Here is a 15,244-nt window from a genome sequence, read left to right as displayed (position 1 = left end):
ACGTAAGGGGCAACTTTTTCACACAGAGGGTGGTGTGTGTATGGAGTGAGCTGCCAGAGGGAGTGTTGGAGGCTAGTCCGATTACAATACTTAAATGGCATCTGGATGGGTATATGAAATAGGAAGGTTTAGAGGGATATAGGCTGAACGCTGGCAAATGGGGCTGGATTTATTTATGATATCTGGTCAACATGGATGGGTTGGACCAAAGGGTCTGTTTCTATGCTGTACAGTTCTCTGATTCTATGACTTGCGTTCATAGATAAATTAGCAGCTTTGTAGCATCTCATTGAAATTAATGGATGAGAAAAACTGCAACTGCACCTTTCTGTAAAGTGCAGTCATGATTGGGATTCCAGATTTGAGAGCTCCCTATAGGGAGTAGCAAATTAATGGGCAGTACTGGATGTCAGTACTGGCACATACATGTGAACAACCAGAGGATGCCTACACGATCATCTGTTATAATAAACTAATTACTGCACAATGCTGATTCCCTTGTCTAGAAGAAGGAGACGTTGAGATATTTTGAAGGGAAGTGACATGTATGATGCAGCACAAAACTTTCAGGTTATTGGACAACATCTGCTTGTGTTAGCAGGTGCAAATAAAACTATTAGTCTCAGGAAATTTCAGCATTGCAGACACCAGCTTTTATGACGTAAACCTAAAAATGTGTTGAAATGGGAATCAGCAAGATGTCAATTTCAGGGAGTTTGATCGACTGTTTCTCTCTGTGTGCTCAGTCGACTCATCTCATACAGTTCTTCCCTGCTTACATCATTTTGTAATGCTCCATGCCTCAATGGCATTACACTCACTTTATCATGTGCTGTCTCAGACTTGCTATCCTGCTGCCAGGAACTTGGGGCTTTCCACTGTCAATGCTATATTTAAAGACTGACTGTGTACCAAATCAAACACTGCCAGCCAGAAAGAGACCTTCATAGTACATATAATGGATGGGAAACAAGAAAGAAAAGATTGAAAAGGCAAATAGGTAGCATTGGTGACATTTCATTGTGAATAGAGTATCCCATTTGTAAATATATTAGCATGTCAAATCATCACCTGTCTCACTAACTGTCATTATAGCAACAACTACCCTGTCTGGAGTGTACTGCAGGATCCCACCTCCCCTTTCCCAGAACGATCAAAGCATCAGAACCTCATCTTCAGGAGGCCGATCATCTGCTCCACGATAATGCCAGTGGAAGATTTGACTGCATTGGATCTATCCTTATTCCAGTCAGGGATTGCACAATGGAGCAATTAGCCATAACTTCAAAGATGTGGTACAAACAATCACGAATGATTTGTACCTTTGCTGAAAGTTTGCCACTTTTTGATCTTCTCAATACAACACGTATAATCTGTAGCACCTTGGTGAAGTTAATGATGATGCAGAGCCACACTGCCTGGGCTGCGGTACTGACCTCAGCATGAGGAAATGAGTTGAAGTGGTATGATCTGTTTCAAATAGCATCAGTATCAGTCTTGACACATTTGTGGGTTAAGGATTGAGAGATCCCAGGTTGAGAGTTCTCCAGTAGCTCCTTGGAAATATCCAATCACATAAGAGTTTAACATAGCTCTCACCTTGTTGGCCACTGGGATAGGATGGCCAGCCACCTCTTCAGGTCGCAAACTTCCATGTTTGTTTCTGCCTTGCAGTTCCTGCCTCTCCATCAGGTATGATATTCCACACATTCCCACTAACACTTCTCTTCAGAAGCCCCCAACCATGCCCCCCCCACCCCCAAATGCCCCTCCCGCCACAGTGTAGTTAGTGTCACAACTCATTGGGTAGTGTTTTGTGCTGATAAAGAAGCTCCAGGAAGTCTATGTGCTGTCAGAAAAGTGAAAACTTTCACATCTACTGAATTGTCTAATTTTGCTGAATTGTCTATGTTTAGTTAAAAGGACGCACAAATCAGGTTTTCCATGAACAAGAACATAATCAAATAAATCAAATTATTTTTAACTAATGGCAAGAAAAAAAACTTGAGTTGCTAACTTATAACTCCACAACTTAAACTCTACTCCTTTGTAAAAGATTACGTCCACATATAAACGGATACACAAAGAGGGCTGTAGTCACTTGCCTAGCAACCAGTCAAGTGACAGTTACTATACTGAGTAGCTAGAACCCACACACTAATTGACTGAAAAAAACAATCAAAAGACTGTTTCTAGGCCAACCTTTCCTGAACATACACATAAGCAAACAAGCACCTAATGTGTCTAGTAATGTCACCCCAACTGCTCAAATAACTCAACATCATAGATACAAATGACAATGAGTTCCAGCAACTCATTTTTAAATCTGCAGCATCTTCTTCCACTTAGTTTGCTGTGCATCATTTCCTTTTTTTCTGTCCACAAGTCTTAAAGTAGTAGTCATTATATAATGCCAAATATTGTAATGCACTATTCTTCCATTGTATTCAGGATGGTGGTGAACATCAGTAATAGACTCTCCCATCATAATCCATGGCATCCATTTCTCCACCATACCCCACTCTTAAATGTTGAGTATCCCCTTCACAATTATTGTTACCTCTGCATCCCAGTATGCTACCTCCAAGCCCCACAAACTGACAACCTCAACTTGCTCATCACACCAGTTGCCCCTGATAATTCAATTTGATTTTCATTGAATACACTTCCAGTTCTGACCATGGCCTACCCTTCCAGGTAACCTGGAATGACAGCCCTGACAGACAACCCTTCATTAGTAAACTGCACAGTCTCTGACTAACTTACCACTAACCTCCAGACTGGTTGCACTTGTCCTGTAGCACTGATGATGGCCATTCCACAGACTGTAATTATACAGAAACCCTGACTCTGCATACCAAAAGCAGTCGACTGACCATGTCCAAGCCCCTGAGTTGAAACTGAGCAATGCCTTTGACTGAGTGTGCTGACACTCCCTGATTAATGACAGACTCCTTGATCTGACTAACCCATTAGACTTTGAGACATGTCCATTTGGTTGAAGGACTTGCAGTGCATTTGTTACGTAAGTTGCTGGCATATGGTGATGTGTGGCATTGACGTAACACCGTGCCATGTAGCGACAGCTCTGCTCCCTTGAATAATCATTGCCTTTGTGTCTGAGAGGTAAGGCGAGGCAGGATGGAGCCTGTAAGTTCTCAATGAGGCAGCAAGGGCATGTAGGTGCAAATAAGTGGGGGCTGAAAGAGCAAACTAAGAGCCTTGTTCTAATGCAGGAGATAGGGTCCTGACCTTGTGTGTAAAGTGACCTGGCAGCAGCATTACAATGTAAGGTATCGGTGAACTCCAAAGTGCAGTGTTAAAGTGGTGAACTGCACTTTAAGTCCATGATATGCCTTGATGATATGGCGCTTGTCCAATTCCGATCTGCGTGGAGCGGGGTAGGGGTATGGCACATGTCCTGTGATGTTGGGGGTGCTGGCCAGGCTGGAGGCTCAGAGAAGATGCCAGTGAACTGCAACTGGCAGGTACTTGTTCAGTCTTTCTCACAGACTCATTTAGGGAATGTTGCTGTCTACTTTCTCTCCACTGAATGGGAAAATAGCAACTCATGTATAAATAAAGCAAAAGTAGATAATAGTGAGATGTTATTGCGTGAAAACTGGTCCCTTGCTTCTCACTAATGAGATTCTCATCTAGCCATTAAAACTTTGGAATTGGATGTTGTTTTGACATCAAGAGTCTGGCTTTTCTGATCTCACCATATTTTCCCAATTGACTCATCATTGCCTACATCATTCAGGGCTGCAAAAATTCACCATTTGTTTTCCTCATTCCAAATCTTTTCCACTGCCCGGCTGTACAATGATTCTGTGCCTGTAGATAGCACTGAGCTCTGCCTGTTTGGCAAATGCAGTGTAGGAGCTGAATGCACTCACTCATACTTTTGCCCTCTTGGCTTCTGTGCTCAACTCAATAGTTGTTGATCCTCCTGTTCCAAACACTTTTCTGCCTGCTTGCCTATGTTGTTTCCTCTCCTCCCCAACCAGTCTCCCAACTTGACAGGTGATTTCTGGAACACTGCTTCCGGGGTTATGTGTAGAAACAGAGAGAGATGGAAAACCTCTCACGGTCATAGTAACTGCTGCCTCGCTTCTGTAAGCAACAAACTAATACTGTGTTACAAGCTCATTGGATAACAGCCTTATTTGTACTGTTTCTTTAATGAACCAGCTGTAAACTGGATGAATGCAGTGAGTGCTTCATGATGGGGATCATATAGCAGTCCAGGAGATATATTTCTATTTTAGAGATCCCTCTTTTCAGAGAATAAAAAAGGAATGACTGCAGGCATGATCATTTCGTCTGTGAGTTACAAGAGTTACACAAGTGACATGGAAGCTGTAAGCCTCTGACTGAGGGGGAGCTAGAAATCAAAAGTATGTATTGGCAGTGACCATGTTCACAGTGGGTGGGTAAGTGACTCGACCTGTGGAGGAAGGGAGGTGCAGGTGCCACAGATGTTAGGGATTTTAAAGAGAATTAACAAAACAGGAACACCCATGTGCTGTGCAGAACCTAGAGCCATGGGGTCCCCAATCCACTGGCTATCCTACTGCATTACCTCTCTGTGGGTTGCACTGTCTGCCATAGACGTCACTGAACAACTCAATCACAAGAACAAGTTTTGCACAAAGTGGTTGGGAAAGCATAGGGATGTTGTAGAAGGAGGGTCAAAGGTGTCAGCATGACCCATTGCCCTTTGCTCATACCCTGTTCCTCTTGCGTCCAGTTGCTGTAGTAGGCTCTCACCACAGATATCCATCCATGGTACTTGGGTTGTGGCTGGAACAATGACATTTGGGGCTACACAAAGAGACAAACAGCCAGATGTAAGTTGTAAGTAATACTATTTATAAAATAGGGCAAAAGGAACATAAAGTGCACTGTCACCTGAGAACCAAAGTGCCCTCAATACAATTTCTTCTTCCTTCAACAACGTTTTAATATACTTCCTAGTTTTGCTGCTGGGAATGGAGGGAGCCTGCTCATTACTGGAGACTATTGGCCCTGGAGGTTTGTTCAGGTGATCTGGGGGTGCACTCACGTTTGCATGAGCCAGACATGCTGAGGGTCTTCTGCCACATGCAGTTGACACTTCACAATGTGAACTTTCAAGAATCAGAAAGGAACTGGCCAGGTGGAGGTGAAGACCCTGGCTACCTCAGGAGTGTCCTGAGTGGAGATCCCTGAGGGGGCTGTATCTGGTTCCTCATCTGGCTGAGTGCCCCCTGGTACTACCCTGTCTCCTTATGAGGAGGGGGCACTTGGAGTGCTGTTTGAATGATGTGCTCTGGTTCAGTTCTGAAGTCATCTCAGTTGACTCTGCTGATTTCCACTGTTGCCTTCAACACATCTTTCATTATCATGGGAATTTTTTTTATTTGTAATTTCGTCATCAGGTTTACTTTGTGATCCTGTTGTCAGGCCATCCCTGACTCACACTGTTTGCTTGTCCTCTTCAGCAATAAATGTGATGGATGAAACACTCTTCTGGCTCTTTCAGGATTACTTGTCTGAGCTTTTGATTTGCTTCTGTTGAGCTAGTGGTTTCACTTCATGTCTGGTATCTGGAACTTCAAACACAAACAAAACCAGAAAGTAATGCAAAAACTCAGCAATGATGTCAGCATCCATGAAGAGAAATCAGAGTTAATGCTTCGGGTCCAATGACCCTTCTTCGCTGGAATTTCAAGCCTTCGGTCTTGCCAAAGCCTTGGGCTCTCAGAGCATTCTATCTTCTTAGGGATGTTCTGTCACAGAGCTTCAAATTTACCATTGAGGATCCCACTTTTGGATCACCATCAGGTGTAACTTTACGTAGGTGCAAGAAACTCTTACGGAAATCTGCCTTGTCTATATGGCACTTATTAGTCATTTGAAACTCTTGTTCCACTGTCTTTATTGTAATAATTGCAAACAACTTTTCTCCTGTAGGTTTGATGGTGTAGATTGAATCATCTGAATCTTCATCTCTCAGTAGCAGCAGTGGATTGAATAGAATCCTCATCTGACATGGCTGTAGCAATAGTCTTTCTGGTCTTTGTAGGCTTGTTTGTCTTCTTTCGGGTTAAAGGTTTGCATGCGAAGAGGCTTTGTTTCTTGCAATTAAATCACTGTACATGCTTTCTTTGGTTTTACGTGATGACTGCCACTATATTTAGAACTTGTCTTTGGGTCTTAATCGTTTTTGCTGGCCTTTCTGTGGATACTTGTTGATTTCCTCTACCTTGTTGCGCTTGAACTGTCCAGACTGCTTTTCAACAGAGTGGACAGATCTGAGCTCCCTATCAACATAATGCATAGCTGTGGGTTGATTCTCTACCTGTTCTCCCATGTATGTGCTATAGCTATTGGTTAACAACCTCAGAGTCTCTGCACATGTTTAATGTACTCAAGACTCAGATTCTCTTCTCTTAGCATCCCTGCTGCCATCATAGGTTCTTTCATGCCAAATATAAATCCATCTTTAATTAGAACATTTTAAAGAGACTGAATTCACAGGATGCTGCAAGCTCTGTTAACGCAGTCACGTATTTAACAAAAATACATTCTTTTCAAGGTTCTTTTTCACCTTGAGCTTGAACATTGGACATATACCATTCATATGTTACATTTAATTTAGGGTTAAAATGCTTTGAAAATCTCTGCCGTCCTTTATGTATTCTTCAGAGAGATTTAGGTTGGAATACATTTTGTAATAGTCTCTCCCCAACAGTGCTGTTCCACATTTTTATCACACTCCTATGATATTACTGTATATTAGAAACTTATCCCATTGGTATTGGTTTTGTATTATGGTGCCACGGTCTGAGGTCCAGTCAGCTGTCACCTCTGGATACACCAGTTTTGTATTAGAGGCCTCAAGAAGTGTTACAGAAATAGTTTTAATCAAATATTTTTAGATACAGGTATGGTAACTGGCAGCTGCCCTAGCTTGTTAGTTAAATCCATTGTAGCTTTGTTATTTTGTCATTTTGCCATTACAATTGGAAAAGCTGCCATTTCTCTTTCATATCACATATTTCTTTCTGATGGGGACTGGCATAGGAAAGTTATAGGAAAGTTACATATTATGTGACTCACTTGTACTTTCAGTCGTGGCTTGCTTTTTCGTTCTTTTTCTGCAGCTTCCAGTGGCTTTTCGCGGCTCTGAAAATTTTGTTAAAGATGTGAACACATTGAATGTTTTAATCATTTGATAATTTTGACTGAAAGCATTTCTGTAACACTTCTTGAGGTCTCTAATGCGAAACTGGTATACCCAGGGGTAATAACTGGCTGTACCTCAAACCATGAGAGCATAAAACAAAACTAATATGGGGTGACACTACATGTCCCCTGAGAGATCACCATCACCATCTTGGCCGGTTGCATAGAAGTCCAAAGTGGTTGTCATTGGGAAAGGATATCCCATAGTCCTCGTTTCCTGCTTTAACAGCCAACACAGTTCATCACAGTGTCTTAGTTTTTGCTGCTTTGTATGCATTTGGATACTCTCCATCATGGCCTTAGTTAACCATGAATAGTTGATCCTTCTCATTGAGCCTTTCATTTTGATTGGAATAAATTTTCACTGAGTATTACAAGATATCTGCTTAAAAATCTGTCCTTGCTCATCTACCGATGCTCCCCTTAATCTATTTTCCCAGCCCACTTTAGACAATTTTTTCTTCATATTTCAGCATTTGCCCTTATTTAAGTCGAGAATACTGTGTTGAGACCCAGGTTGCTGTCCCACTGAATTTGAAATTCTACATGTTGCGATCAATGCTCCCACAAGATCCTTAACAATAAGATCTCTTATTAATCACACCTCATTACATATTACTAGATTTAACATTGTTTGTTCCTGGGTAGATTCTGCAGCATACTGCCCTAAAGAACAATCTCTGATGCGCTCCAGAAATCCTTGTTACCCACGCCCATCTGATGCGTCCAATCAATATGCAGATTAAAATCACCCATGACAGTTATTGTGATTAATTCTTACATGCCTCCATTATTTTCTGATTTATATTTTGTGCTTCATTGAAGAAACTCTTCAGGTGTCTATAGATAACTCCCATTTGTGATTTCTTTCTCTTGCTATTCCTTATTTCTGCCCAAACTGATTCTATATTGTGATCTATTGCACCTCTATCGTTACACTGATACCTCCATTTTTTAACAAAGCTCCCCCAGTTTTTCCAAAATGTTGAATACCATACCTGTGGATATTGAGATTTGAGTCCTGGTCACCCTGTGACTATATTTCGATAATAGCCATCAAGTCATATTCATTTGTTTTATTTCTGTCTGTGGCACCTGGTCTTGGAGACAGCTAACCATAACTCTGGGCCTTGGGGTGCTGTTAAAAATTTCTCTAAACACTTGGGGTTAGCTGAGTTCACTCTGATCCCCAGGTTGCCAAGCTCCAGGTTTTGAGGGCTGCCCACCATTATTCTGGGCCTTGAATATTGTTGCTGGTCAGGTCTGGGAAATGCTGCTTGAAGTGGGTTTGGCTGAGGGGCTGATGGAGGAAGCTGCAAGGACTGGAGTCAAGGATCGAAGACACTGAAAGGTGTGGGTAGAGGGACACTTCAAGGGATAGGGAGGGATAATTGGAAGGCTGCAAAGAGTGTGGATGAGGTGTAAAATGCTGAAAGATGGAAAGGGAAATGACTCTATAAGGCAGTTGGGAGAAGGTGGCTGGAGAGGGGCAGGTTGAAGAGGAGACTACAAAGGATTGAGAACAATTTCAAACATTTAAAGAAGGGACATTTAGTTACTTGGGGGCCAGGAAAAATCAAAATCACAGAGGTAATATATTCTTTGAAAGGGGTAACAACTGTGCAGAAATGTAACAGATATCTTGAAACTAAGGCAGTCAACTGTTAAATTTAAATCTGTGATTAAGATCTGTGATACCATAAACAGGGTAGTGACTGCCTGGTTAATCTGTTCTAGGCCTGTGTATATGCAATGGAATCACACCTCACCAGTCTACAGAAGGTGCGTTTAGGGCGATGGCTTTGTTTGTGTAGAAGCGTCTGTCACTTATTTTGAAAATAACTTTGATTGATAACTTATGCCTATTGATTATGCCAATTTAAATACTGTCTGTCTAGAAAATTAATGCTTTCCTTATGTGTGGTGGATTGAAGTTTAATGGAGGGTTGATAATTGAAGATATCGATGAATTTGTCTAATTTTGCTTGTGTGTGTGTTGAAATATCCCATAAACCCACTCAAATACAAAAGATATTGTAACTACATGACTGCCTTACTTAATACATGTGCAGTTAGGATTAAAAAGGGGACACTGAAAACCAAGACATAGCCTCTGAAAACTATTAATTAGCCCTTAAGACAAACAGAAATTGTTTCCAACGGCTGAAGGATCGATAAGCACATGGCCCAAATGTGACTTCATTTAAATTGTTTGGCAAAAGAACCAGAACTGGCAGGAGAGAAAAAAAAACTTCTCCACAAACACTCGTTATAATTTGGAAGAAATTTGGCAGGAAGAATGAGGGGAAATAACACACGCTAAATGGTACAGTTTTAAAGAGGATGCAGTAGCAGGGAGCCCTGGGGTTACTTGTACACAGATCTATGAAGGTATCACGTCAGAATAATAAAGTACATGAGATCTCTGTTTTTAATTATATGTGTGGAGTTCAAAACCCAGATAGTTTATTTTTTCATTCATTAATGGGATGTAGGTGTCACTGGCTAGACCAGTATTTATTCCCCATTCCTAATTGCCCAGAGGACAGTTAAGAGTCAACATATTGCTGTGAGTCTGGAGTCACATGTAGGCTAGACCAGGTAAGGATAGAAGATCTCCTTCCCTAAAGGACATTTGTGAACAATATGGGTTATTCCGACAATCAACAATGGCTTCATGGTCATCAGAAGGCCCTTCATTCCAGATTGTTTATTGAATTCAAATTTTACCATCTACCATAGCAGGATTTGAACCCAAGTACCCAGAACATTAGCTGAGTTTCTGGATTAACGATCCAGTAATAATACCACTAGCCCATTGCCTCCCAAATACAATGGAAAATATTAGTTAAGTCCATAAGACCACATCGTTTTATTTTCCATCCAAAATGTTAAAAGGGCTGTTTGAAACCAAGGACTGTGGAAGGATTTGCTGTACTTGTTAAGGCAAGTTGCTGGAACTCATTATGAGTTGTATTTACACAGTCACTGTTTCAAGCAGTCGTGCAAGATGACTGAGACTCAGCAGCACTGTGGGTATGGGTTCAGAGCAAAAATCATCCAGAAACAGTCTGGTCATTTTTTTTAAACTTATGACCAATTTACAATGATTAGTGAAAGACATGAATGCAGTGTTATTACGCAATTAATGGTTACGATTTGGAAAGGATTGCTTGAGAGGGTGAAAGATATGATTTCAATAGCAGCCTACAAAATAGCGCTGAAAATTTGATGGAGAGAAAAAAAATTGCGATGATCTGCAGTTAAGCGAAAAAGCAGGACCAATTGGATTGATCTTTGAAAGCACAGGGACGGACTTGATTCTTTGAAACAACGTGAACTGACATCGTTTTACGAGCTACATGCCGCAGCCACAAAGATAAAGGGTGAGTGTGACATGCTAATGATCCAAGAATCCCTATTCTATTCAATGTGACTGAGAGCTTTTTATCTCTTCTCAGATGGTCTAATTAATGCATATGATGGTGGTGGTTCTATTAATATGCAAATTATCTTCTGACAATATAAACTTGGGCATGGGCATAGTCAATTCAGTTGATGGGTCAGCTTGCAAATCATTGAATGCGGAAGGTGATGACCATTCATTTCCTGTAATTGAAGAAAGTATAGAGTCATAAACGAACAGGAGACTGAAAATATGAAATGGAAGGGTAGTTTTTCAACTAAAAGTGTGGTTTAATATTCTACTCATTTATCAAAGAGAGAATTGAAATGAATTGCAGGTGATCAGGATTATTGACAGCCTTTCCTACACATGCATTTTCTGTGCGTAAATTAAAGAAGCTTAACAATTCATTACTATTGAGATTTGTTGCATTGAATTATTTCTTAATCTCCCACTGAAAGATTGAACAAAGGAACGACATGATGTTAATTTCAATATCACAAGATATTGTTAATCTTACGGGTCATGCAATTGCATAAGCAAAAACTGGATTGTTAAATCATCTGGCTGCGTGCAAGATCCTATGAATCCTTTTGGGAGTGACCAGTCCTGTTGCACTGAGGGACTTGATAGGGCACACCCAACATTGGTAATGGGACATAAAAACTCAATGTTAAACACTGAATTATGTGAACACATGGACAGACATAGGGCTTGGCATACTTAATCTCCTGAAAGCATGAGTACAAGTGGATAACAATATAAAATGATCAAGAGTTTTATAAATAAAGGCAATGTATTGATATAATAAAGTTACAAGAAATTTATACAAAACAATAAGCTGCATTCAGAGCATTTATTCAGTTTTTGATGCCTATGACAGAGGACAATAAACCAAACAGTATAGCTTCATCAAGATGAAAACAAGAAGGGGAAATTACAGTGTGGAATGACGTAAGAAACTCACAAAAGAAGAGGAAGTTAGGATATTGAAAAGGAAATTGGAGCCTTTTGACATTTGAATAGAAGACTTTCACTGAATGGTAGTCAGTTGGAGAATATACTTCAATTGGAGCCTACTAAAGGTAATTGGATAAGTATTTGAAGGAGAATTTTGTTTCAGGAATATGGGGTTAGAGCGAAAGGATGAATTTAAATGGATTATTCTTGGAAAGAACAGAGACTGACTTGATGTGCAGTTCAATCATTCTTCTTTAAAATAATGTGAACTTACATAATTTAAAAACCACATGCTGAAGCCACTGAGATAGAGGGTGAGTGTGATGTACCAGTGATCCAACATTCCTTATTCTGTTCAATATGACTGAGGACCTTTTGGATCTGTTACCTCATCTCAGGTAATCTGATTAAAAACAAAGGTGTGACTGTCAGTTGTTCAAAATTGCTGCTGAGGGAGCGGACTAATTCCTTTATACAGCAAGTCATTGGAAAGTGGAATACATCACCACAAGGAGTCGTTAAAACACAGAATGTTGCATCTCTTAAGCAAAAATTGGATTAAGTAAGTAGACAGTTAAAATGAGTTAAACTGCACCCCACTCTGGCTCCACCTCCACTGACCATCATATAGTGATTGAGGTTCTTGCAGCCAGCTGCTGGATATCACATGGCTATACGCTAATTGGCTTCCTCTGATGGAATTCAGAGTTTACTGAAATTACAATCGCCCACTGAGCGCTGCACTTTGGCAGTCGGTGGGAAAGAAGAGGAGGCTCTTGAAAAGTTAAGTCAAGAACTCTTTAAGGGGAGGTGAACAAGGGCTCCTTTGTGGCACAGAGGGAAAAAATGGGTCCCAGTCTCCCCCACCAACACCAATCACAAAACGACCAAGATTCAGCCTCATTCTGCAACTAACCTTCATGCAGCCTACGGGCCCTTGTTGTCTGCCTGGCTAAAACAAGCAGCTTTTCCTCATACTTTCAAGTGTGCAGCTGGCAGGTAGGATGTAAAGCAAGCTCATCGATTAAAATAAACCTTTGCTTTCCACAGATACTTGTAGGAGTATGAGACATTGTCTCTCACATTCCCTCCTTCCTGCCCACCTACAATCCATCAGCCTGTTTTCCAAACAAGCAGTTAAATCCTAACTTGCAGAAATGACTAAAGAACGTACAAGCGGTGAAGAGACTGGATTGTATCTACTCTTTCTAATTTGTTCTTTCTCTTTCAGTTTGCATTGCAGTTTGGAAGAATCATCACATGCGGACAGTCACAAACTATTTCATAGTTAATTTATCATTTGCTGATATCCTTGTTACAATTATTTGTCTTCCTGCCAGCCTACTTGTTGATATAACTGAGTCATGGTTTTTTGGGCCAGTTTTCTGCAAAATAATTCCTTACTTACAAGTAAGTACATTATCAATTCTGAGACTTCAATGGCTATAAATGCAAATTCTAAGACAGGGTTCATAAAAATAATTTGCATTTATAGAGTGCCATTTGCAAACTTTGGATGCCTCAAAACTGCTTTCAAATAAAATAAAATTACACAATGTAAGCTTAAAACTTCAAGAGCAAAAGTATGTCGCGAATTTTGCAAATGGAAGTATTGAATTGAATTAATTTTATTGTTATGTACTCACATGTGTACAGTGAAAAGCTTATAAGTTTCCACTTACAGCACCTTCTTAGATACAAAGGTATCTAGGTACAGATTCTTGAGTAAAAATTCTTTGGAAAAAAGAATAAGAAAAGTAAAGAAATTACAATGTCCAACATTACAGACCTCCAAAACATGGTAATAAATTAGAAAAAGAAAAAATAAAAAAGTTCAAAATAACAGTCCTTCTACAATAATGACATTAAAAAAGAAATTTTAAAGAAGAGAATTTAAGAAAGTTATATTAATTGTTGACAGCTGAAGAATTACTGCTCTGATGAATTAAAATAATTCAAAGTAATCTATAAATTGTTTAGATTAAGGATGATTCAACCAAGGAGAAGGGCTAACATGGAGGTTTCCTTTTCCTGTGAAGTGCAGCAGAGCCATAAATCTATTTATAAGAAGCACATTTCTAATTGGACTTCATGCAGTACACAGAGAAAGGCTTACTGTCTGATAGTGAAAAGGCACTGATAAATTATCCTACTTGATTCACTGTCAATTCCTTTGATCACACAGTTGACAATGTGCTACATGTATCTATTTTAGACTTGATACATATAGACCAGAAAGGCTTTTACATTCAATTCTGAGTTTGTTAATCTCAGCCAGTGCAGAAATTGGTATGCACCACATTGGATAATAATTCAGCATCTCTGTTCATGGAGGATGGGGAAGGATGAGGCAGCATTCCTGTTTCTAGTTACTGTCTGATGACTGTACTAACAGGTAGGAATGTGTGGATACCAGTTGAAGGTAGCATTGTTCTTCCACTCCATTGTACAGTCAATTAGCCTAATGACAACTTAGTGTCTTGACTCACCATCAAACCGTTGCTATGTCTAGAACCTGGGTAATGTTCTATGATGTGACCAGACAGACATCTCCTGGGTGAGCAGAGTTGAGCTGGCACTCGTTCCCCATCCACCTGTCCCCTCAGTTGATCACAGCAAGGTTAAAGAAGTATACTTCAGTTGTAGCTGCCTTTCTTGCACATCAAATGAATTTGTGTTTAAAAAGGAGGCCATTTATCCCAGCATTCTTGAGATAACAAGAGAATGAGTTCTTTGGTTATTAAGCATGAAAAGAAATAATATTGCAAAAACACAAACACACAGATTCAGATTAAGTGTGTGCCCAAAAGTTAAAAGATATATGGAACAGTTTCCCAAAGTCCTTTGTGAAAGTAGATAGTGCAACTTTGGTAGTTGAACAGTTGATTTTGCAATTCTTGGCTCTTGGAGGTTAGATCAAATCCTCTTGTTATGTTTCTTTGGTTAGTTGCTAACACTCAGAGCAAGAGACCTCTTCTCATTGCATGTCCTTTTGACTGGCTTGAATCTTTGACTTTACAGCTCACAAGCACTTGAACCGTAACTAGTACACAGGGAACTCATTTCACCTTCTTACGCTAGCATGCGTGCACGCGCAAGCGCACACACACACTCTTCAGGATGCCTTTTTTCTTATATATTCCTGTACAGGAAAGGAAAACATACTTGCAAGAGGTGGCTTCCTGTTAAGAGGGTAAAGATAGTCATATCCCTCATTATCCCTTTCTGTTGCATCTCTCTCTCTCTTCCTCTTTGTTTGAAGTTTTGCTGACACTTTATGAATAACACATTCCATGCATCCCACACAGACAACACTCAATTTACATTCAGTCTCTTTTTTTGTCTGTCATAATTCTTTTTTCAAAAACACGGCTGGAATTAAATGTCCATAGTACTTTGGGATTTTGGTTTAGATCCATTGTCAGACACAGTAGACACTTAGTGAGGTAGGTAGAGCACCTAGTTCAAATAAACAGGATCCTCCACATAAACCAGTGCCTTATAAGGAGCAGAGGAAAGTTTCAATAGTAATTTAGTGTACTCTTCTCTTATTTAAATGTGTTTTAGGGTAATAAAAAAACCACAGTTTAAGAAGAAACCAAAATTTAGAATGAAATATACTTCATTCAGTCATACTAGGGGCAG

General features: G+C 40.1%; 1 protein-coding gene across 1 annotated transcript in view; it reads left to right on the top strand.

The window, feature by feature from the left end:
- hcrtr2 (hypocretin (orexin) receptor 2) overlaps window positions 1-15,244 on the top strand; it is a 71,985-nt gene that overhangs the window by 27,006 nt on the left and 29,735 nt on the right. The window contains exon 2 of the mRNA XM_020515501.2: window positions 12,831-13,009. Coding sequence (XP_020371090.2) covers window positions 12,831-13,009 — 179 coding nt within the window. The remainder of the gene's footprint in view (window positions 1-12,830; window positions 13,010-15,244) is intronic.

Source organism: Rhincodon typus, chromosome 5 (assembly GCF_021869965.1).
Source record: "Rhincodon typus isolate 14 chromosome 5, sRhiTyp1.1, whole genome shotgun sequence".
NCBI classification, from domain to species: Eukaryota; Metazoa; Chordata; class Chondrichthyes; order Orectolobiformes; family Rhincodontidae; genus Rhincodon; species Rhincodon typus.
The sequence above is the reverse complement of the archived record's forward strand: the minus strand, read 5'-3'. Positions and strand labels throughout refer to the sequence as shown.